Source organism: Lates calcarifer, linkage group LG4 (genome assembly GCF_001640805.2).
Source record: "Lates calcarifer isolate ASB-BC8 linkage group LG4, TLL_Latcal_v3, whole genome shotgun sequence".
Lineage (NCBI taxonomy): Eukaryota > Metazoa > Chordata > Actinopteri > Centropomidae > Lates > Lates calcarifer.
In genome coordinates, this window is record NC_066836.1 from 5939905 (window position 1) to 5965909 (window position 26005).

At 39.4% G+C, this 26005-nt stretch overlaps 1 protein-coding gene across 5 annotated transcripts in view; it reads left to right on the forward strand.

Annotated features, from left to right (window-relative positions):
- Window positions 1-3877: 3877 nt before the first annotated feature.
- The window catches only part of LOC108884242 (piezo-type mechanosensitive ion channel component 2), a 73136-nt gene continuing 51008 nt past the window's right edge, over window positions 3878-26005 (forward strand). For all 5 annotated transcript variants that reach the window (XM_018678034.2, XM_018678035.2, XM_018678037.2 and 2 more), the window contains exons 1-4: window positions 3878-4505; window positions 11719-11814; window positions 17394-17519; window positions 24245-24287. In XM_018678034.2, the coding sequence (XP_018533550.1) occupies window positions 4442-4505; window positions 11719-11814; window positions 17394-17519; window positions 24245-24287 (329 nt within the window). In that variant the 5' untranslated portion in view covers window positions 3878-4441. The remainder of the gene's footprint in view (window positions 4506-11718; window positions 11815-17393; window positions 17520-24244; window positions 24288-26005) is intronic.

Genomic DNA, 26005 nt, shown 5'->3' on the forward strand with positions numbered 1-26005 from the left:
AGTGCATGGAAAGTGCATCCATGTAAATATTGAACGCACACACAAAGAGTTTGGATTTCTCTGGTGGATCAATATTGAAGCAATCTGGACGTTAATCTCATTTGCACTTGTGTTTTCTTCTTGGCGAATGCTGCTGCATACCGGCTGCGTAGGATCTTCAGTGAAATAAAAAGAAATTCAGCATTTAGGAAGATTTTCTCTGCTTACATTAATATTTTAAGTTGCCAGGGTTTCTGTGTTATTAGATTTTCAATTGGCTTTTTGCAAGTATCCGTATGCCAGACTAAACTGAAGGGACTTTTGGAAAAGATATATTTCCAGTTTATGTTCTATCAATACATTTGTGAAACCTGATGACTCTTTTTTCATGTTGGAATAGAAGTGTAGATTGAAATCAGAGAAATGAGTCCTGCACTGTGCAGGAGTTGGATGTGTTTGAGGTCAGGTCTCTGTGCAGCCATTTTATCTTTAACTGTTCCATCTTCTGTATGCTGTTTATATTTCCAGTGATAATGCATCTATGTACCTCAGCCAGTGTGTCATGATTCTTTTTCTTACATCAAAAAACATAATTTATATCTATATTTTAGTCATGCTAGCTGTGAAGCAGTTTGTCGGCAGATCAGTCCACCTCTTTGTTCCAGACTGAAATATCTCAACAACTCTTTGAGGGATTGAAACACAATTTTAGACATTCATGGTCCCCAGAGGACGTGTCCCCTGACTTTTCCTCTGGCGCCACCATGAGTTTGACATTTGCAGTTTTGAGTGAACTGTCTTGACAACTGTGAGATGGACATTCATGTTCCCCTCAGGATGAGCCTCACAGAGCTGCCAGTGTAGCTTTACTTTTATTCTTATTTCAGAATGAATTCACCTGAAAAGCACGCTCTCTTTCCCTGTGTTCTGTAATTATCATACTACTCGGGTATCTTGAGACTCACTGTCACTATCTTCAGGCAATTATGAATTCATTTTCAACACAGTGCTATGTGGAAGCCTGAAAAAAGAGCAAGGTTCGGATGTTGAAAACATAATTCCTGTTGCCTTTATCACAGTTCTGAGATGAAAGTGAGGCAGGTGAGTCAGGAGCGACTGACCTGAACCCCACGTTGTTTACAACAGAGTGAAACTGTTGTGTCCATTTGGCCCGAGAGCTTATCAATAACTTTGTCTCTCAAGAATCGGATGAATAATGGATCAAAGACAAATGTTACTTAAGATTCACATCCATCTGAGGGATTAGATCAGCAGGTCTGGACTTCAAACAGCAGAAACAAATCAAGGGCTGACATGTTCTGAGGTTGGTTATTGATCATTGCTGGCTGCAGTTCAGGGGCCTGGTGGTGACTCTGACTAGCTGCTGTGCTTCCACATTGGCTGCTCTGGATTTCCAGGGAAGAAGTGAAACTTCAGGGCTTCAGGGGAGGGTTGGCAGCGAGCCTGTTGACGATCCCTCAGTCAGCTTTTCCTTCAGCGCCACTTGGTTGTTTATTTTTTTTATTTTCATAAACTAAATCCATTTTGGTGATTAGGCCAAACGATGATTCATCACATCACAAGCAGGACCTCTGCTGCTTTAAGTGCCCCTGTGTTTCCATGTGGAGGACTGACAGACGACTCCCGTCAAACCTCTGCTTTCCTCCAACCTAATGCACTTCTGAGGAAATAACAGCAAGGATCATTTCCTTGTCAATATGGTCGTTAAACATATCAAAGCATGCCTGACTGATTGGTTTTAATCATATGTTAATGCTTCAGTAAAAACTTGGCTGCTCCTCTTTATCTAAACACAACAAATAAACATGAGGTCAGCACTCCTTAGTTTGTTCTTAAACGCAGTTTCTTTTAGTAGCGGTGATAAATAACCTTAAGTGTTTTTTTTTTTAAATGGGAAATAAGTGGGAAACCAGTTACAGTAATTTCTACATTCATATATTCCCATTATTTTTAGTATAAATTTCATGTCATGTCATTCCCAGGAAATGTCTTGGTTATCGTTCCTTTAATGCTCCTCTCTTCCCAGCAATCAGCACTATTAAAAACTTACATTTAGTCCTAAATCAGATCAATTTGAAAGTGGGAGGATTAATTTGTGTCCCCACAGAGAGGAAAGTCCATGTGCACGATGTTGTGCTAATGGAGAGCTTTAATGAAAATGGAACTGAAATGAAGAAAAAATGATATTCAGACTCTCAGAGAAATCTGGAACATAATTTTTGCTGTTATTTAAAACTTAAGCTCACATAGACTCCAGCAAATGTTGTCAACTCAAGTTGTCAGTGAACGGTGGAGTGTCTCTTTACCTTCAATTTCAGTGACTCAATAATGACTCAAACCTTAAGAAGTGAGTGGAATAACATTATGAATACAGATATTTATTTTATGATACTTCATACTTCTAGTCCACCATAGTTCAGAGGGAAATATTGCACTTTTAAAGTTACTAGGTACTTTAAAAATAAAAATTTCCACATGTAAAACATATGAAAACCTTAAAAAACATTATGCTTTGTTGTAGAATAAAATGCCCAACAGTATATATGCAAATAAAGCTAAAATGATTGGTAAATTAATGGAAACATTTCATGGTTCTAGTTTCTCAAATGTGACATTTAGCTGCTTTTCCTTTTTTAATTATTTTAATAACTTGTCACACTGGACTCTGAGTAATTATGATGAAACTTATTTCTCACAATTTTCTGATTTTTTAACCATTAAACAATTAATCACTTAATCAAGAAAATGGTCAGAACATTAGTCCATGATGAAAATAATTATTAGTTGCAGGCTTGTGCGGTGATGGTGCCACGATGAGATCAAATCCTGCTGTGCACGCCATGTCAATAAATTCATTTAATTAGTCTTTAAGCCTCTAATATCTTTTGTTAGATGATATTAATCCCTCCAGCAAAGTCTCACAGGCTTTGAGAATCTATGACAAGGAGCACTGAGAGACACAGATATGAGGGTGGAAAGGAAAGGAAAGGAAAGGAAAAGAAAAAATCATGTTTCCCAAAGGCTCTTAATTTGAAGTAAAGGACATTAATTAGCCAAGATCACCTGAAGCAGAAATGAGTCTTTTTGTCTTCTTGATTGTTGCCATCAGGTCAGAAGGTCGGTCTCAGAGCTGATAGGTGCAGTGTCTTGCTTGAGGACACTTCAGCTGCAGCCACAGTCAAAGATTTAACCTCTGGGCTTCATAACATTCAACGACTGACAGCTAACAATGTCCCCAACATTTTAAGGGAGGAAACTCTGGAAATCCATAAACAGATCGGAGCACTTCTGGGTTGAGGTTTGAGTCATGATACTTGTCTTGTTTACTCAGCAGACAACTGGATTAAATGTAATCAGAGAAAATGCTCTTGATACAGTGTTCTTAATTATTTCAAGAAATGAAAACATTTTTGGTAAAATTATTTTCCTGCCTCCGAGGAGAAATGTGACAGGCCTGCTTTGTGGCAGCACGGATGGTGCTGCTTCGTGCAGGCTGGTTTCAAACCAGTAGGCGTCGCTGTTTCTTTCTAATAAACAGCTGGAAACAGATCTGAAGGGATGGTAAGTGAAAGTCTAGAAATTCATTAAATCCTCCTGGAAGTGGTTGAGCTTATTTAACATTCTAACACTTACAGATGCTGATTAAATACTAAAATAACATTTGTTTTTGTAAAATCAAAGAAAAGCTGTGAATTTGAGACACGTTATCTTTTAATACTTGTGGTATTTGCATCCATCCCCGTGTCCCACCTCTTGCTTCCAATTATCCCAAAGGGCTGGACCGGTTTCTAGACGAAGACTTCTGATTGGCTGGATTAGCTGTCAATCACACACTCGTCCTGTAGCCTCTTGTTGGCGAGTTCAGTCCACACACGCACATACGCCAGAAGTCAGAAAGTCAAATTTCACCAAGAGGACAAAAGGAGAAGGGAACATTTATCCGGTTACTCTGAGCGCTCTCATCACGTTTCCCAGTAATGAAGTGTCATTTGACTTTTTAGTGTTTTGAACGCTGCTTGTTTGTGTGATTTTACAGTAAAAAAGAGGGTTAATTGGACTTGAGGACTTGTTGGCTGCCGTCTCGGGCATTTTTGCGCGCTGTGCCAGCGCAGCTGTCTGCGCACCTGAGTCCGCGGCCCAGTTTGTGCAGCGTCAACATGACTTTGATGCCTCTGAGCGACTGAACTATGATGGTGACATTACTTACCGGTGACATGCTCGCTGTGGTGAAGCTCGGTAAATGCGCAATCTCTCGCTGTGGAATAACCACCGGAGCCCAGGTGTCACCGGGGAGAGCTGATGTGGCTGATGTTTGGAGGAGCGCACCAGTCTGATGTCAGCCGGGATTTGACAGAGTGCAGGAGTTTGGGATGCAAGAGAAGCCTTAGAGAGACAATCCTCTGCTACTTTTACCTGGATTCAACAAGGGCTGCCCAGAGCCATGGCCTCTGAGGTGGTGTGCGGGCTGGTCTTCAGGTTACTGCTGCCAGTGTGTCTTGCAGCTGGTGAGTTTAATTCTTTAATCCACACTTCAAAAAACATCTTTATTGGTCTACGTGTGCTCCAGGTGGAGTTGGGCGATTGATAAATGAACAGTTTATCTAATGCTCATAAAGTTAATTCACCAACCTGTACATCTGTTTATTGTACTTAAATGTAACTTTAAAGGAAGGCAGTGACTTAAACATTTTACTAAGTGACTTTAATTTGTTTTTATTTGGAAATATGGCTTTTCCCACCTTTGTACACACAAATTTTTGTGACATTAATTCAAAATCTGATTATACAAACCTTAAGTACTTGTGTGTGCAGGATGACAAGATCACAAATCAAATCAATTCATGCTTCTGTGAAAACTAAATCAAAATTATGCTGATTTATTGTTGACCTCATGATGCTGGAGGTCAAGTTAATCCCCCCTCACTTGCTGAGACCTGTCCCCTGAAAGAAGAGCCCAAAGAAGAATCAAAATAATAAATTATTATAAATTACAAAACAGAGCAATGGTGCACCAGCACTGTTCTTCACTTGGCTGTCACCTTTTATTGGATTTAGCAAAGGAAACACAGCCGACCACAGAGTGTCCAGTCGCTGCAGAGTGTGCGTCAAAGGCAACCTTTTGGGAGTCAGTGCACACTTGCACAGTGTTTATGTGTCAGTTTGGATGTTTAGAAATGTCTGATATTAAAAATAGAGATTAATATTAAGTGCATATTTTTATCTTTTCATACAGTTTGACACTAAAATCACCAAATCACAGACTTGTGTACTATTCTGTTTTATTCTAATCAGTTTTATTTCACTTTGAATGAGACAGAAATTTTTATTAGAGTGCAAAGAGGCTACAAATACATTACACTGTGCTGTAGCAACACTAAAATACACATATGGCTTTTATAGTACTGGTGATTAATTCCATTGGTTTCAGTTGTGGTTTCTGAGTTTTGCTTAATGGCTAATAATGAATCATCAGTGCTGTTATTGATTGTTCAGCTGCTGACTGGACACTGCCTGTGGTGTTAATATTATTAATTATCATTTCTATCTCCTTGACAGTGTTAGACCTACATGTTGTTTCTCTCATTCCTCTGAGTTTCAGTCAGCAGAGTTTTTTGGGGGAGTTTGTTTACAGCATCTGCAACTTTGTTAAGAAAAGTGCTCTTCATAGATGGAGTTATTGTTGCTGTGTTATTGGGTGTTTTTGCTTGATTCAGTCTTTTGCAATGCAGATTTTGGTGATTCATTGTCAAAACTTGGCAGGTTATTTGGACTTAAAAGTGATTTCTTTAGCAGCTCTAAGCAGACTGGAGGAGTCTGATTTTTGAGAATGAGGGGACACACACTTAAATGCAGGTTTGTAGGGATGTTGCTCGATGTATGATCACACCTTGGATGCAGACCCTATTAAATGCAGTTCACTTTGTGTGTTTTAAGCTGTAATTTTGTGGTAGGCCACAAGTGAAAAATGCCACTGAGGTTCCACTTCGGTGTCTGTGTGAGACTTATTACGCTGACGTACTTTTAAAGCTAACAGCATGCTTTCTATAGATAAGACCCACTCAGTACCACCATAATGCATCACTTCACAGCCCAGACGCACCCCCCCCACCTCCCCTTTTATTTCCAAAAGCAATTGTGAGGCCATGCATTGTCTCCATTAATTCGTGGAAAGTCGTTTTAACAGTATGAATTAATAATGCGGTTGTGAGGGAGAGAAGAATTGCCTTCCCTTTTATCGTAAACATACCTTTAATATTTTATGTTTTTTCAAAGTGCAAATGAGCACTTGTCATTCACTGCAGCTGTGCAGAGTAACTGACAGGATGAAGGGAAATGTAAAGTGGAAAGGGGGGGGGCGTATACAAGCACAGACAGACGGCGTTCAGGGGTGGGAGAAGGTATCTGTCGTCAGCATCACCTGATAAGAGTTTTCTTCACTGTCTCTTGTTTTTGTCAGACAAAGATCTCAGCTTAATTAAAACTGCTGAATGGATCTGAAGTAAATCGATAACCATCAGATCCATCAGCAAACAGCCTTGTTTTTTCTTGGTTATTTGTCACAGTAGGATCATTTTAGGTTTGATTTCTTTTCTGCCTCTTGTTTTGGTCTAAAATGTCATGTGTTTTATGGTAAAATATGATAATAAAGTATATTTTTTGTCCTCTTCAGTGCTGAATAAACAGGGCAGCAGATGTTGTCTTGGCTCCAAACACTTACATCTCAGTTGTTGTATACGTTCAGTTGTGTAATATATGTTGCCGATCCTCGCTGTTCTCGTGTGCTAGTGAAAGACTTGTCTGCTGACGTTACATAGTCTTGTGTTTCATGTCGGCCATCTGACAGCACCTCTATTGAAAAGCACAGAACTGCTGGGCCCATGTGTACACAGTCCCTCTACCACCACCACCACACACATTTGCACACAGTTACAGTTTCGCTGATCAAACAGGCTGCTGTTTATGTGTTTACTGGCAAAGAGTTTGGATTGTGAACATGATTATGAGCGTGCACTTTCCCCAAATGTCTGATCTGATAATCAAACATGTGGCGTGAACGTACAGACAGAGCAGCAGGTCAGCTGTGCTTAGTTGGAGGGCCAGGTTCTGCAGAGGAAAGCACAAATAAAGACAGACAGAGGCTGTGGCAGTGGACGTGCAGATGCTTATAGCTGCTGGGAGCATCGCTGCAACCGTGATGCTTGTTTCTGTTTTTGAGTTTTAATTTGATAAGACAAAATCAATGTCTGCTTACACATTGTTCCATAGATGCTTTGGTGCTGCATCACAAATCTTAAAGGCAGCCACAGTTGGCATCATCGTGGTGGTCCAGAGGAGAACTGGCAGTAGAGATAATACTGAGATTAGTTATCACAGGTGATAACAACACACAGTAACAGCCTATTCTAATATTTTTATGGTTTAAAATACATAGGAACAAAAATCTTTTGATCAAAACCACACTGAAACAGAATAATTATCTCTGAAAATGTGGTAAAAATGGTTCTGTCTAAGATCAAGAGTGATGTAAAGAAAAACAAGCTATTTCTAGACTTTAGCTTTAATCATATTATTGTTAAACATCAGAAGAATTAAAAAAGAAGTTGTCAAATGTGCTCCTGCCTTTCACCCGATCATTCAAAATGAGTCAGGACAGGAAATGGAAAACCTACGCGCTAAGCATATTCTGTGTCAAAAGGCCATAAGGAAAAAGCCAAAGAAAAGTTTTTCCTTCATTTTAACATTGTTAAATATAAAAAAAATTAGACACGAAGTCAAATATTTGATCCAACATTTCAACCAAGTATGCTAGATGAGTCCGTTAACCAATTAGAGGCAGATTTGTACACAGGAAAAACAAAGAGTTTTTAGGTTTTTAATGTTCAGCAAAATCACTAAATTAATTAGATTTTACTAAATTTAAACAGCCAGCGTGGAGGAGAGGCAATGCCACATGAAGAGAAGACCCATGGTGTAAGTAGTTTAATGTCTGATAAAGAATATCTATTTTCAGGACGGAGGTTACTGTGACATAAACTGTCTCCTCTTAGGTTTAAAGCTTAATTCAGTACATGCTAGCTAACGTTAGCAAGTTTCAGTTGACCTCTTTACCAATGTTGGCTACATTACTGAGTCAATACGTCGACTTTATGGCTTTTTGTCTGCTTGTAATTATATGTTGTCGTAGCTGTAGTCTTTATGAATATATTGTAACTGACATTTGTGGCTGTAGAATTAACAGTTAGCTTCTACCGTTAAGCTAGTGACGGTTAGCCGCTATGTTTAGCTAACTAGCTTGCTGGCGTTTTATTTTAGATTTGAATTAAATTAGATTAGAGCTGCAAGGGGTAGTTGATTTATCGAAGTCAAGTGAGAGAAAATTTTGATAACTGATTAATAATTTAAGTAAATTTTCAAACAAAAATTACATTAAAATATCACAGTTTTCAGCTCATCGAATGTGAATATTTCTAGGTTTCCTTCCTTCTCTGTGATGATAACTCGAGCTTGTTTGGGTCTGAGCTATTAATCAGATGAAATAAGGCTTATGAAGATATTAACTTAGATTCTGGGGACTTGTGATTAACATTTTTTGGCCATTTTATGGACCAAATGAATTAATTTAACAAGAAAAAGTTACCAGAATAAATGGTAATGAAAATAACCATTACTTGCAGACAGAGGACCAGAAGACCTCCAGTAAGGACTATGTCAGCTGAAAACTTTCTATCTTCTTAGTAAACTGTTTTTGTTTGTTAAAATCATTGTGTGGCATAAAAATGTAGTTGCCACAGTCCAGAAACTGCTAAATTTAGATGAGACATCTTTCAGCCATGGGGACATTGATCTTAAAAGAGTTGGTTTGAAGTTTTGTGCTTTAATGAAAAGCATAAACCTCTGCACAGTGGTGGTATAGACCTGATGTGGTCTGTTTTCAGAGGGGTTTAAATTCCTCTGTTATCTCCCCCCGTGCTTGGACTGGCAAGCACTGTACCACCTTATCTTCTGTCACTACGTTTATGTTTTTGGGCTCTAACTCTGAAGTTGGTTGGCCTTGACCTCACATTTTAAGGCTGGTTTGCTTCTCTTTTTTTGTCTCGTGGCTTTGTGTGTCTGTAATAATACTAGCTTTTATTGGGAAAGACAAAAGCCTGATTCACCCGTGAATGGGGATTTTTTGCAGTAATCTGATGTCTGAAAACAACGGCAGTTTATTTTCATTCGCTGTGTAAAAATCCTCAGATGGTGAGTCATACAGCAAAGGCAAATGGTCAGGAAGACTGCGGTCAAGTGTCTGCAGGCTATAGCGGCTGGAGCAGAGCCATGCAGATACAGATAAATTATCTCTATCTCCACACAGTATAGATACAAAGTGATTGCATTAGATTTGTAACTGAGTGGATGAATAACGGGGGGATCAGACTCCAGACTGCCAACTTGGGCAAAATAGGCAGGTTTAGAGCTTATTTAATGCCACATTTAACAGAGATAAAATGAAGTGGGTGGTGCAGAGTGCATGTGAGACCAAAAATTTAAGATTGTGAGTCATTCCCTCCTTATTCACCCAGGAGGCCTAGGCTAAAAAACTCTCAACTACTTGGTGAAAACGTTTGAAAAGGAAACAAAAACATGATGAATAATAATGATGAAGTGCTTTTTTGTGTCATCATATTTGTGGTTTGTCTGTCTGGCATGTCAAGCATTTATTGCATACTTGAAACTCAATCACGAAGATAATCTACAGATGTTTGTGCTCCGCCCAAAGATGACAGCTCCCATAACATTTGTTAACTTTTGTTAGTTTTCATTGGTCTGGATCTGAGCACAGAGAAAATCAGGAGGTTCAATTACTGCAGGGCTCCAGCACTGGAGTAGTCACCGCCAAGTCAAATGTCAATGAATAGGTCCATTGAGTGGTGCAAAGATAAATAAAAGCACCATTTTCAGCAGTTAAATGTAATTTTTCAGTAGTTCAAGACCAGTAGCTGCCCAGACGGGCCGATCTCTACGACTTAGACAGTAACTCACGCAGCCGACCGGGTTGTAAACTTTGTGCTTGTTGACATAACCGCAAAGAGAAATTTGGGAGGTCAGACTGTGTGTCCACATTTTGTACAAAGTCACTGTGTACCTCCCTCCTTTGCCGCACTACCTCCTGACCTAAAAATGTTCAAAGAAATATAGAAACCTACGCAGCTTATCGCACATTTTGTGCATACTGAGGGAAAACTTGAAAAACTGGGGGTTGTAAACGTAACGTGATCTATGATTTGAGCTGATTTTACAGCTGTACTCAGTACTCAGGTTGTAAAAAAAACTCAGAATGTGCTTCATGTACTGTACAGGCTTCAGTGTTGAAATGGGGTTTACTACAGTGTGGCTCATTTTGGACACTTTCACTGATGTTCAGACAGCAGGTGACGGGAGCCGTTTAACTGGTAAAAGCCCTGATCAGGAGGGCAGATGGTCAGTCTGACTCGGGGAAATGAGGTGTGCTGCGGATCAATACATCAATTAATGGTTTTTGGAAGGCTTGTTTGCACTTAAGTGTTTTAACTTTCATCATGAGCTCAAAAGACTTCCTTCATGTGCTTGGACAGGGTGTGTACACGTGTGTAAATGAGGAGTGTGTGTGTGTGTGTGTGTGTGAAGGGGGAGTGTTCGGGAAAGAGTGAGTGTGCGTAGTTACATAATCCAGTGTCATGTGTAGTGACACATCCTAAATGGTGAGACAATGCATTAAATTTAAGCTTCATTGATTGAAAGTGGAGTAGGGCTGCAACTAATGATTGTTATTGTTATTTTTCTTGGTTAATCAGTTAATCATCACGTCTATAAAAGGTCAGAAAACTGTGAAAAAAGTGGCAAATCCTCATATTGGAGAAACTGTAACAAGTAAAATGTTTTATTAAACCAAACACTGAAGTCTTTTCAGACGCTGGTCATGACATTGTACTCTCCTCACTCTCCATGTGGCTGTATTTCATTTAAAAGTTTTGGCAACTACAGTTTATTTTCCTGTTCTCAAAACTCTGAGGTACATCATGCATTTTAGGGGGCATCTGCTGCGTGACAGCGCCCTATTGCGAACTTTCTTATATGTTGTTTTTCAGCTTTGTATCATAAAAAAATGATCCAGCTTCAATGATGTTCACAATCCATGAAATGCCACAGGATTCATGTGAAATGAATTCTTCAAATGCAATACAAAGCTGCACTTTGTGAGGCATCAAACAGCACAGAGAGGCAGATCTCAGTCAGTTAATTGTCCCTTTAAACACTCAAGAACTATTGGGTGATTATTGTGCTTCAAAACAAGCGTTGATTCCCTAAATGACTGAATTAAAGCTCAGGCTCTCTTTTTGATGCAAACAGATAATGAGGCTTGTGAGTGTGAAGTTCGGTTAGAAGAATGTTCAGGCTTTTTATTGGTATGAGCAGCTTTTCTACACTAGGAACATTTTTAATGAGTTTCACCACATGTTTCTCTCAAAATCTGTGATCTCAGTGACGACTCCTGACTGAGCAGCTTGTTACCACTGCCAGCTTCTGCATTTTATTTACTGTTTAAAGTTATGTAATACAGTATTACACACCAAGATACAAATATCCTTTGACAGCGCTTGTATTTAAATGGAGTTTTGTTGCTGTTTATTGTGATTAGTAAGTGGATTTGTTGCCTAACTCATCAGTCTGTTTTTTGTTTGTCTGTTTCTGCAGCTTGCCTGTTCAGGTACAATGCCCTGTCCTTCGTCTACCTCATCTATCTCCTGCTTATTCCACTCTTCGCGGAGCCCACAAGCACGTCGATGCAGGGTAAGATCAGTAGTGTAAGCCCCTTTGAAGCTTCACACGCTCGATGGCTTTGGTGTCGTCCATCGCCTGGAGGGTCTTGACTTGTTTCCCAAAAGCCTGCAGTTTGAATTGCGATATTGTTCTCTGTAATATAAACCAGCCCTTCTCCAAGTGACTTGAATTTCCTTGAGATGAGGATGGATTTGGCACATATGAGTGCAGTCCATGAAAGGTAATATCAGTTAGTGCAGGCATGAGTCCATCTGTAATAATAAGAATGATCCATGGCTACCCAGATCTGAGGTAGAAAGCTAGTCCATTGGGGCCAGATCTCATGTCCACTTAATGAATATGAACATTTTAGGCTTAGGTTTAGTTTATTTGACACCGATAACGTCTGTGTAAATAAAAAAAAAATCTTAGAAGAGAAGAAAACTGAACTCACAAGCTCGGCAGTTGAGAGAAGGAACTCGGAAGAAGCCTGTAAAAGAGTGAGGGCTGTTTTTGATAATGGCTAACCACTATCAGAGGGAGGATATAAAATCTGCTCCTAAGATTTTTTAAATGGTTTTCATTTATTAATACCATGATCTGCATGCACTTGTCAAGTGCTATTAATTCAGCCAATGTGAAGGTTGAGATGCAGCTTGGTATTTAAGCTCTGTGGTCTTTAGAAAAGCGTTCAGTAAATGAAAGCCATACTTGACGCTGGTGAACCAGCATCCACATCGTCCTTCGACAACTACATGGCGGCCACTCATTATGTAAAGAGATATAAATCACAATGGACCTCTGAGGTTTATGGGAAGTGGCTGAGGTGGCTGTTCTCCTAACGGGTGATGAATGTGGGATTGCGGTGGCCAAGTTCAGCCGCGCCTTTATGCACTCCCCTCACCGCAAAATACTAAACAGCGCACCTCTCTCAGATCTCTCATAATATGGGTTTCTGTAGGAGACCACATGTGGCGTTTAATAATACATAAACCCATATTGGCGGAGGGAACAACATCCAGTCCGAGAGCCGTCCATGCTCGTCTCCAGCTGAAATAACAATCAGGAAGTAAAGGAGGAAGAGAGGGAGAGGGAGAGGAGGGAGGAAAGAAAAGTGGACCACTTACACTCATCAATAGTTAAAGAGAGAAGTCTTCTAGTAAAGCTGATTGTTCATGTATCTGATGGCCGTTGACTTCAACAGTTATGTCAGGATTTATATTGTCCTTTATTAGTTATTTTCCTTTCTTATCAGCCTAAAATATGGAGTGTAGCCAAAATGTCCTGTCTCCAAGTGATATTATGTAGTTTTACCCAAATTACTGAAGTAACAATATGTTTTTTCATCAAAATAAGTGGGTAAATAAACAGTTTTCCTGGGTTACAATAAAGCTACAACTGATCATTTTCCAAGTAGATTAATCTGCTGATTGTTTAATTGCTTAGTTGTTAGTGTGAAGAATATGAAAGAAAATTACCCATCACAGTTTCACAGAGCCCAAAGTGATGTCTTCATGTGTCTTGTTTTTTTGATCAACAGTTTAAAACCCAAGGATTTTCAGTGTCATGTTAGAAAACAGAGAAATAAAACAATCCTCCCATTGGAGCAGGAACAAATTTGTTTTTGATATTTTCTGTCAACTGTGATGGAGTTTGTATTTAGAAGTAATTTAGCTCAGGTTTTATTCCCCATTCATTCTTCCATTGATTCCTCCAGGGGATTTTATCATTTAGGCAGCTGTGTATTCTCTTTAATGTTGTATTAACTTTATCAGATTCAGATTTTATGAAGTATGAGGACCTTGTTAGCAAGATATGGAGTTCAAACATCATACAGTATACAGTACAGAATAAAACAGGCTCCCAGCACGAATAAAGCAAAGATATGAAAAAAATTACATGAACAAAAGTGAAACATTTAACTTTTTCCTTATCTGACTCTGGAATAACTTCCTGTTTATCTGACTCTGATAATATATAATGTTAATTATACTTTGGCAAGTTGCTTTTCCTATTCTTACATTTGAACAAAACAAGATACTTGTCTCCCAGATGGTTGTCATTATAACAGTTACAGACCCTCTGGTTCCCGTCCAGGCCTTTACACCTTCCAGCAACTGTGGTTTCTGGTTTTGCCTATCATACATTAACATTTCTGTCCCTGCTTTGTTGTTTTTCTTAGGCATAATTTTTAGGCATAATGTAATATCAAAGTGTTGCATTGTGAATAAGGGACATAGGGGGATCAGCTGAAAGGAAACAGTTCTGTTAGGGCTGTCATAATTCACAAAGTTTGCATTTTAGAGTTGAGAATACATGAATGAGCGCATTTATCATCCAAATTTTGCAGATGGTGATTCAGAGGAAGGCATTGTTTGTGCCCTGAAGCTCTCAGCAGGTGTCTCCTGAGCAGCGAGTTGGAGTTTCCACAGACATGCAAAAGGAAAGTGGCAGATATTGCTAAAGGAAATCAACACAAGGAAAGGAAAACACCCCTGTTTGCTGACTAACGAAAGGCTGTTGTATAATTAAGAATAAGTCACAGCATATTACAAATGCAAACGCCCCAATATTTGAAGTAGGTGAGAGTAAATGCAGATCAAAAGGTGATTAAAACTGGAGCACAGTGCCTCAGCTAACAGCAGAACAACCTCTTAAATGCTTTAAAACCTACGCTCATACATAGTCTTTCTTTTTGTTTTAATGTAAACAAGTGTTGAAGCAGTTTTTTTTCCAGGAGGCGCTTGAAATTGATGCGATAACTTGTTATCAGCTTATCTTTATGTAACCTTTATCCAGGTATTGTTGAACTTAACGCAAAGTGATCATGCAAAATAGTAAAAACACAAAAGAAGCGAAGTAAATTGCCGCAGGCGTCAGATAGTATGAGATATTCTTCTAGTGAAACACCTGCCAGGACATGAATCCCATCTGTCTGCCTCACATGTCTGTCATCAGGGAGAAGGAAAGAGGAGTAGGCAGTATGAGGAAGTCACAGCAAACAGGGTCTTAGTAACAGGATTATTTTTGACTGATTATGAAACGGCTGGAAACTTTAATCACTCCAGAATAAACTGGTTATTTTGAGGTAAACATCTGTTGAGGAGGAGGAAAATATTTAGTTTGGGCTCCACATTGTAGCTGGTTATAATTGGGGATGATTAAATTGTACTGGACAGTGTCAAATACATTAGGATACAAGGTGCTGAAAGGTAATTATCACATTGTGGTATTGTCTGAATTAATTATAGTACTGATTATAATCTAGACTGGAGTAAAAGTTGAAACTTTTCCTGGCATATGACATTCAAATTGTTCACTTAATTTATGTAACTGACCTACCTACATTTAAAATATACACTGTCAAAAATACATCTTACTTTGCAGAGAGAGACCGAGAGACACTCTGCATTTTTTCTAAATTATTTTAGATAGAATTAGGAAAAGGGGATTGTGCTTTGTTTTGATGGTCTGTTTCATTTTGTCTGTTCGGTCTTAAAGGACATGCGGCAGTTAAATCTGTAAAGTTGATTTAAACCAAATGTTAGACATGAATAATTCATTAGGTGTAATTTGCTTCAAAAAGCCACAGCAGTGCAGTGCAGTATGCCCAAGGATACAACAGTACGCAAGACTCCAGTCCTATCTGGAGACAAACTTGTTGTTGTTGTTTGTGATTTACTCTCTAATGTTGTAATTGCAGTATTTGGCTCCACTCCCCCTGGAAGGCATTTAATTCTCAGTGGAGGTGAACAAAATCTAAACTAATGCTCTCTTATGGGTAGAAGGCATGTTAAGAGCCTTTACAGCAGGTGGTATATGCCTTGTTGAATGGGCACTGACATGACAGTTTCCCTTCGGGGGAGTCATTCAGTACTGTTGCATGAATTTGTATAAATATTTGATGTTATGGCTGATTTATCAGGTTTATGTTTTAGCTAGTGGACTTCTAACAAAGGGTGTCTGGTTTTAACGCATCTCCTAGTTTGGCCTAACAAAACACTTTTTTTTTCTCTTTTGTTAAGTCTGGCACTGGCTTTCTCAAACAGGCCAAAAGTTTCACTGGCCTTTTCTGAGGCTATACTTTGGCACGATCATGTGGCTAAATCAGGCCTCAGTGTGCTGTCAATTGGACACAATTCTCTGATTGATTAGGAAAAAAGCAGTAACTGTTAAATCTGAACAATGCCCTCTATTTTGGAAGTGTTTAAAAAAGTGCTCTTGGGACGGTGTTTTGAGACTGAATAATGAAGCGAAGCAAAATACTTAACTCAGGATGAGCGTCAGGAAACCAAGACAGATGGCCGTCAGACAAGAAAAATGTTCTATTAAATAGGAAAAAATGGAGGGGACAGAGCCAAAGCAGTTGCATTGTCCAGAGTCTTTGGAGCAATTTGGACGCAGAAGCTTGCTAACAGTCTTCATACCTCATATTTACAAGCATTCTTTTCCCTCTTTGTGGAAGCCCAGGGAATTGCAATGGGAAATTAGCACAAATTGTTTTCACTTCAACATTTAATAAGCCTGCCATGGTGTGTTGTTGGGCACATTTGATAAGGTTAGCCCCTCGGCAGCCTGAGGCTCAGCAGTAGCACTTCACCGTAGCCAGGATATTATGCCATACTATAGTAAAACGGTTACGTGTTCCCCCACAAGGATGCAGTAAATTTAATGAGATGGAGATGTTGCCCCATGAAGAACCAGTGGACTGAACTGTGGAGATAATGTAGGACAGTTTAATCTTGCAGGACTTATAGCACAGCAAGAGACATTACTGTTATTTCATCATCAAAGACACAGAGTCTCATCAAGCTCATCCTTCCCTGAGGATGAACATTTTCTTTTTTCGTAATAAGACAGCGTCAGAAAAACCCTACTGTAGAGAAATATCACCATAACAACTCCTGAAATTATCCCAAATACCTGTAGGTGCTCTATAAAATGGCCATGTGTTGAGCAGCTGTGGCAGCTCCTCACACTCTTCTCACCCATCCCTCCCAAGATCAGCAATGGCCACTGACAGCTATATTCTTAACCTACATTAAAGGAAGACACACAGGGTCAGCCAAGGCCTATATGCTGCACTCAGAAAAGCGAAGTCTTTATTTGTGAGCTACTCAAACCAGAAACCAACCTCTGACGATGAATTGGAGACTTGGAGAGAATTAGAGGTCTTGTGGTCCACCGGACTGTTTATTTGACTTTTCAACCAAAATAAACTTTGCTCTGTGGCAGTGTTGCCAGTTCTTAACCAGGATATGTATCATGATCCACATAAAATCCATCCTGGGTGCTCTCCCAGTCACCTTCACCTTCTTAACCAGTTCATTCAAAACAGCTCTATAGCTGATCACATGAATATGAATCATTGTTCTCAGAGTTTTGCTATAGGAAACAGCTGCCCATGTTCAGATGCATTCCTTTATCTGGCCCTACAGGCACTTTTTAGGAGCAAAACTTCACCCGCGTGTTAGATAAAGTTCTCTGTGTCCCGAGAAACGAACCAGCACAGAGACTTTTTCTCTGTTTGAGCGCAGAAATAACATGTGGAAATCCTTAAACTGAGAGCTGGTGGTGGTGAACTCACTGTGGCTGTTCTCCTCCTCCAGGCCACACAGGGCGTCTGCTGCAGTCCCTCTGCTTCACCAGTATGTCCTTCCTGCTGCTCCACATCATCTATCAGATTACCGTCAACAGCCTCCTGGCCGGGAACTCCATCACCTCCGACTTCAACTGTGAGTACACACTGCTGCCTTTGTAGTCAAGGCTCTAAAGGTTGGCAGGTTTGTTGGGTATGTAGAAATCAAAGCAAACTTGTATGTTTATTGAACAGTTGACAGAATCACAAAATAACAAAACCACAATCCACCTTTTTTTCAGGATAAGTGGAGGGTATTCCAAATACCTGTAGGTGTGCTCAAATTGTTTCTGTAATTTTTCAAGCAAAAATAGTGAAACATTGCCAAATAGTCATTGATTCCAGCCTCTTAAATTAAATTAGTTGCTTTTCTGTGTTATATATTGTTGAAATTTTTTGGTGTTTTTTAATGGTTTGTTGAACAAAACCAAATGATATAATTAATTTCCATGCATAGATAGCATAAACAGAGAGGAATCATTATAATTGTTTTGAATGTTCTTCGTCAGATCTGTGAAATGTTCCAGTGTTTAGCGGGTGTTTGTCATGTCCTGACCACAAAGAATAGTTTCAAACCACAACATTTTTGGCCATATCGTACATTAAAGGTGTTTCCCTGTAATGTTGATAAGAAATATGTGGCATTATGTTGGCACAGAGTGCTCATGAGTGCATTCAAAACATGAATCAACCACACTAACCCCTGACAATGTTAGTAGTAAGTGGTTTTCTCCAAGAGTCTGTTTTGTCCAGGACATTTCATTCACTCTGAGCTGTCATGTCACTACTAAAACAGAGACTTGTTGAGCCACATGTTGGTGACGGCGTGTGCACATGTGTGTCCCATCCATCACACAGGCCGTTCTGTGCTTTAACTCTGACCTGAGCTGTTGATGCAGCGTCACAGAGTTGTATATCACTAGAGAAGGTGTAGCTTTTTCATAGCCCGAGGGAAAGTTTCCATCCAAAAAACTAAGTGAAGACATGTTCCATTTGCAGGAGTAGGTGAAATATGCTCTCTAATAGTAATTCACAATCTCTAGAAATATCCTCACTCTTATTGCATTTTGTCACATCATGAAGATTTATGAATCTAACACATTCCTCAATGTAATTAGCTTCCTTGTGCCATATAGGCAACGTTAAAAAAAAGATTCTTGCTGCCAGTAAAGCAAACACTGTAAGCTACTGAGTCGCTGTTGGGAAGGTGTTAATAGTTGGCGTAGGGTTCTCATGAAACTCTGTATCAAACTGTAAAGTTTGAGTGTGTCTAGACGGGACAGACCCTGACCTTGTGTTCTAATGACTCGTTCTTTCTAATGGAAGTAACTTTGCTTTCCACCGTCGAAGTACAGCCAACTTTGCTCAGAAGGCAGAACGAACCTTATCGCCTCAGGCAGAAACACACAGAGCCGTTTAGAGAGGGTAGACTAAATATTCACTCAAGGAATTCTTTATTACTGAGGTCTCAGGGGCTGCAGTTTTTGGCAGATCAGACTCTGGTGTGATGAGCTCATAAATTCTATCCATCTACTGTATCTAAATATCCATCTCTCTGTCTATTGATCTGTTTATTTAAACAATATCTACTTGCATTAACAGGATTGTAAATCGTGAAACAAATTTACATATTTTGTGAATCAAGCAACACAGATTGTACTTTGAACAGCCTCCATTTCATAGCAACCAGTTAACCAACTGATTTATTTGTTGGTTCAAGATCATAAGGTATAGAATCCAATGGATAGCATCTGAGATTCACACAAAAATGGTTCAAAGATATTAAAAACCAAGATAGGCAGGAACACAGAAGATGTGTGAGATGAGAAAAGCACAATAAACAGCTTTAATGGACAAGTCTGGTGATAGTTTACATTCTTTCTGTTAAAGGATCTTAAATGAGACTAAAACCAATAATGAATTGATCTGACTAACAAGTGTTGTCTGTGCACTCAAAGCCTGCTAGATCTATATACACATAAATGAGCCTCACTGAACACACAAACTAGTTTATTTTGAGTCACTCCCACCTGCACTGTCTCAATACTGTAAATACTCATTAAAACACTAAATGTGTAGTAATCCATGGCTGAGAATAGTCCCCAAATACATGGCTCTAGGTCCGTCCATCAGTCCACCCCTGTGGTTCAGACTGAAAAGTGTTGACAGCTATTGGACAATATTCCATAAGATTTGATACAAACATTCATGGTTCCCAGAGGACGAATCCCACTGGCATTACCTGTAGCACCACCAGCAGGTCACTAATGTTAGCACTGTCACACAGAGCATGTTTGCATTCTCACGTTTACCATTTAGTTTTGAGCACCACTGTGTAGCTTCACAGAGCCACTGGCACAACTGTAAATTTTTGTGTGTCTAAAATTCACTCATTCATTCCTGACTAAAAGAATCTGTATTACAATAATAATAGTCAGTGATCAGCCCTCTGGTTTTGGACAGTTTCTGACAGTTTCACACTGGAGTGTGTGTCTACATTATTTACCCAAGGCACTTGAATGCAGCCTGGTCCTGGTGTTGCAAACATGCTGACTAAGGACTGTAGTTATCTAAGTTCTTGGTTTCAGGCTTTATAGAATAAAGGTCCATTGGCACTTGAATGAACAACAGAACTGAGTCATTATCTGCAACATTTAACAGCAGAGTCCCTGTATGAGCACTGGGCTGCTCAGAATAGTTTCACTGTGAACATCTGGTGGATCTCTGGCTGTCACTTGACAATTAATGAGGCACAGAGTGGAGAAATATAACATCACACACACACTTATGATGATAAAGTTAATTTGGAGCTGGAGAGACACTAAAAATATCATAAAATAAATTATAAAATGTCAGTGATGTGTTGTAAAGTAAACATTTGTACTCCATATTTAAACCTGCACAGAATATTGCACAATATTTTGTATACATATACATTTGTAAATGTATGATTTTTCTCCACTTTGATGATTTTTATACATATTGTTAGCATTTCTACTTGCTGAAGTTAATGTCATCCCATTCCCATTTTTATTTTTGGGCTACATATGCAACAGGAAGCCAGACATTACTCTTTGTCCACTCGATCCACCGCCTACATTCTGAGAAAATGCCTTATCTCAGGTTTCTATATCTGGTATTTAGCCCCCTGACACCCTTTTCCTTTTGGCAGCCAAGTATAAACAAGGAGTCCTCCTTTGCGGTGAGGCGGGTATCCTCCCCCCCTGGATAACTTCATATAATTTCCTCTACTCGCTGTGGCCAAATACACCATTAGAGAAGTAAACTGAGTTGAGTATGAATGAGAAAACCTTTCCAAAAAAGCTAACACCTCCAGCTGTTAGAGCAGGTCAGTGACTGGTCACCAGATGAGCCGGAGTCGGCTTCCTTTGGAGTCATTCCTCTGTGATGACTCAACGTAGTGGGAACTGCATTTACATTTACTTGTAAGAGTATTAACCGTCACATGGGTGGGGCTCACTGCATTTCAGACAATGTCAACTACGAAAAAAGTACACCATTCTGACTTTCAGATACTTTCCTGTGATTGTCTACACTTTTTGGCAGTCATTGTCCTTTGTGGCAACCCCCACCCATCTGGCCACTAAGTAGGTTAAAACAAACCATAAATAAAAGGATGTGCAAGTTCGATTTGGCCCATATCCGATGGGAATGGATATTTCACCGACTCATAAAGGCTAAACAGCCTATATAATGGCTGTTTTGTGACATGCACCTCAGGGATAGTCTTCATTAAGTCCCGTAGTCATTATTGTTGACCTTTACCACCCTCCGTATCCACACATATCCTGTCCACCATTCCCCAAACGTGACACATTTACTGACTTCTCCCTTGGTGAACAGATTCCCTGATAATAGTTATGATGTGCTGAAACGTTGACACTGCATAACACCAGTGTCTGCGGAAAAAAGGGCAACTGGCAACAGGCCCCGGAGATGGAAGAGAGAGTGCGAAGACATGCTGTGCTGAGAGGTTTAACGGACCAACAAGTACAAGGGGTGTTTTATGATGTTCATATAAAGTCTGAGGACAGGTATTTTTGGTGCCCAGCTGGGGTGGAAAGCGGCCTTGCCCCAGCGGGAAGAAAGCCTCATACACTGTATTACACAGTATTCGTCTCTTCATCCCGTGGATCAGACTGGCCCGACTTTACCTCTGGCACATTCCTTGCGTATGATTTCACACACAGGATTTCCTCTGACACCTGTAGACTCAGTTTGGGCTAGGTGAAGTTAGGTGTTGCAGGTGTTTGGACTTGGGAATCACTGAAACAGACTCTGTTTTGCCTGCGGTCACTGGGCCGATATATTAGGCTGAAGGGTTTCTATTTGAAGAAACAAATAGGGCATTAAATTATCTATGAACTTAATCAACCTCTGTGGCCCATTATTAGGTATTACAATAACATCAGCGGACCTTATCTCCTCCTGTGCAAGTCTCTTTCATCCTGTCCACTACTTCCACTGCTGCTTTGGCTCGGAAATGAAACACAAACACTTGTAGCATGCTGATTAGACTAGAGACCCAAAAGCTCTATTGTTAAGAGGCAATGTTAAGCTGGTTGACATCATTAACATTTTCTGACACCTATGCTAATACTTTCTCAAACCCAGCCCAATTGTAAATGTCACTGTGTTCACGTTGTTTTTGCTTTAAGTTTCATTAAGCTGTTTTTGACCACTAGAGGGCACAATGATTAAAAAAGGCATATGGCTAGCATGTTAGCAAACCGTTGCCAGGAAAAAAATAATCAATTTGAATCGTTTAAAGATGCTATATGTAAGTTTTTGCTATTGCTATGAAGCCAGTGTTAGCAACGTATCAAACTTCATTCCTTTACTCGCCAGGTGCTGTCTTCAGCAGTGGAAAGAAACGCCAGTGTTAACTCTTCTTTTGCTTCTATTTCTATTATTTCTCCTACTGAAGTTAGCATGCTAACCAGCTAGCCTTGGCCTGGCTAGTCCGTCTTGTCACTTTCTGATAGTGAGTCACTGTCACCTGTATTGTAAACGCAACAATGGCTGAAGCTCTTGGCAAGCGTATCTTCCAGCATATCATGCAATAATTCCTAGCTATTATTGATACACAATAAAGATATTTGTAAAGTTAAAAAAGACTGAGGTACCAATGCTTCAGGAAAAACAGTATTGTTATTGAGTTCCATTTCTAAAATCATTATGATATTGTCATATTCCCCCTTTTTTAGATAATGTAGCACAATGAAGTGCATGGCAATATGAGTAGTTACTGCTTTGCATTTGGTGTTTTGTTATTTTTGGCCTGATGTTTTGCAGCACAGTTCAGTCAGTCATAACCTGTCCATCTGAAAAAGGGAGTAGATATGTGGAGGTGGACAGATGTGTGGAGGAGGACTTTGGGTGAAGAGTTTTTGTTGTCAGAGGTTATGTCAGTGGTTAGTCATGGTGGGCTCCTCCCGTCACAGATGTGCTGTTAAATTTCTCAACTACTTCTGCTGTCACATCTGTGATAGTGAAGCTATTCTTGCAGCTATTTTGTCAGTGAAACAACAGGATTTGTGCTGACAGTTCATTACTGTTTTTCCATTCAGAATTCAGAGTCTGTTTCCTGTTTCTGATAAACAGCTTAATAGTGTGACTCATTCCTTTACTGAATATTTGGTGTGTGTGTGTGTGTGTGTGTGTGTGTGATTTAAGAGAAATATTATCTCGTTTTATCTTATGACCTAAGGTGACATACTGATCTTGTAAAAGCTTGTTGGTACTTTTTAAGGATTAATACTGTAACTCACAGGTTATCAAAATAGTTTTATAGTCTGATTTTTATTTTATTTTTTTAATTTCAAAGATATTGAACCATTTGTTTTTCTTTCTGTAAAAGTGATATATTCCACTCAGAAATTAAATATTTCACACAGTTTCTACAACTGCTTCAAAAACATTTTATAACCTCAACAACCCTCAACAAAGTAGCTATAGTTCGCTTGCGGGTGACACAGGAGATAAAATCTGTCTTATAAAGTGCTTTGTTTGCTCTCTGTGATGAGTTATGTTCGTCTGAAGTCGGGCGCTGTTGCTGAAGTGTGTTTAACATCTTCACTCCCTTCACTGTGCTCCATAAAGCAGATACTCCAGCACGGCAGCAGCTCAGCACCTAATTAGTTGTCTAATACACCAACAGAACAGCCGGATATATCAATATGTCATTGAGTTGAGATCCTCAAGTCACAAACTGACTGTTGTGTTTTCCCTGGCTGTAGAACAAAGGCCAGTCAGTTCTTCTCAGTGTGCGAGTTGAATACCTGGAAATCTCTCTCTGAGCATTGGAGTGACGTTCAGGAACCCTTGAAGCAGTACAAGCTGTGGAAACAAAGCCCACATGAAATGTTTTTATTTTCTTGTGTTTGCATGTAGGTTATCCCAACAGAGAGCTTGGTTATTTTCCTTCACCAGGAATTTAAATATGCTGAGATAAAAAAAAAATCTTTTGGGGATTTTACAAATGATTTAAAGCAGGATTTTATGAATGGCTTTGTCAGAAGTTTAAAAACAGTGGTAGCTCCTTTTCATACTAGATTGTCATTCTTCATGTTATAGTAATACTCCGTTACAATTATCAGCTGTTGAAACAGTGGACACTGTAATGGAAATGTTACTGCTGTGAAAGTTGTGTACCTCTGCTTATTGCTTTTCCACCTGTAACACCACTGTTAGTTTTTAATGGCTGTGATATAAAAATGTTATTAAAGGTGTTAAGGTTCCTGTCTTTGCCAAACAATATCACTTTTTTTTCACTAAATTACTTTTCATTTGTCTGTCCAGGTTCCACGTGGGAGAAATCCATAAGACAAATTGGCTTCGAGAGGTAAGACAGAAGTGAATTCACCACTTTCACAAAAAATGCATTCATCAAACTACTGTATGCAACTAATAATGATAATAATAATTGGAATTTGACGGTATATTTATTTTATTTTATCCCTCATGTAGCAAGCTCAGTGATATCCTGACATGTATTTCTTTCAAGTTTTTGTCAAGTTTCCAAATCATGATTCTTCTGACGATCATGCAGCATGAAGTATGCTAAGTGTGGATTTTGTATAATTGAGAATTAATCTTTCTCCCAGTTGGGCCATTAAGATGCTTTTTGAGGAGGTGATAGGACTCAGCTCAGTGACTTTTGAAATTGAGGGTCAGCAATATCACAACTCTTACGAAACAAAGTCTGATAATGAGCTTTAATGGCACTTTTTTTTTTTTTTTTTTGAAAAAAGGTGTCTTTAATTTAAAGTCAACACCACCGAAAAAAGCCTTGAAGGAGATTTTATTCCTTCTGTCAAAGATCATACATGTGGTTCTTATCTTCTGCTTATTTTACAGGTAGGTGGGTACATTATCTTTGCAAAGTGTCCTAAATATAGCAACGCCACAATAACATTAAACACCACTTTTTGCATTTAGCCACGCTGGCTCATCATCTGACAAGCTTTATAAATGCTCCTAACCTGTCCCTGTGTGGATTCTTGATGAACGCTAAACCCAGTTACGTTTCACAATCGGTTGACAGGCCTATTTTTCAAAGCTTTTGCTGCTACGTCTGTCTCCTCACACCCCCTCCTGGTGATCGTATTAGATGTGGTTTCTCTAAGTACGGGAATGTCCAAACTCAGCCACGTCCTTTTTCCAGTACTCAACAGCCCTCGGTGGATAGTATACTGTAAGTGGCGGAAGTAGAGCCATAAACATTTTATCCCGCCTGCATTTACCTGTTTGTGTTGAGGTTCATACACAGTATATACAATATTTACAGCTGCATTTATAAGTGGATGCTCTCTTCCTTTTACTGCCTGTACGGAGGGAAATGCAGAACTCAAGTGAGATGTATAGGAGTCTATAGAGAAGTCAGAGCTGTGTTGTGTCTCCTCTGTTTCCTCAAGTTTGACCTTTTCAGATCCTTTATAAATACCAAGTATTTATATTGTGGCAGGACATATTCTTTGGTCTCTCTATTTGTAATTTTTCACGCGTAGCTGCTGCTGCAACCTGAGGCAGTTCTTAGATCTCAGTGCTGCTAGTGTTATTGTAATTCTCTCTCACATGATAAGCAGGGGAAAGTGGGAGTCATTAAAGCTGCTGGCTCAACCTTGTCTAGCTCTGACGGTTTCCATCTCTTTCATCCATGTGAGGATGCACGGAGTTTCACAACAATAAAGCACATGGAAACAGACGTCCTTGATTAGATTAAGCTCACCAACAGCAGCCAAAGGCCCAACTATTTATCCGAGTGTGCGTTTTCCATCGTCTTGATTAGCACTCTGTTTTCAACTTGTTAACTTTTATAAGCTTTATATCCATTCAAGGCCACAGTGAGATTGGTTCTGTTTGAAATGACCAGTTGTTTTATAACTCAAGCCAAACATTTGGTCAGCTTTTTTTTCTCTGCAGCCTGCGCCGCAGAATCACCAGTGTGTTTTGTTTATTGTAAACAGTTTAATTATGCTTGGAGCTCAGCGTGAAACGTAAAGAAAACACTTTGGTGGCCAAACACAGGATGCAGCATGATTGCTGTAAACCCCAAAATAG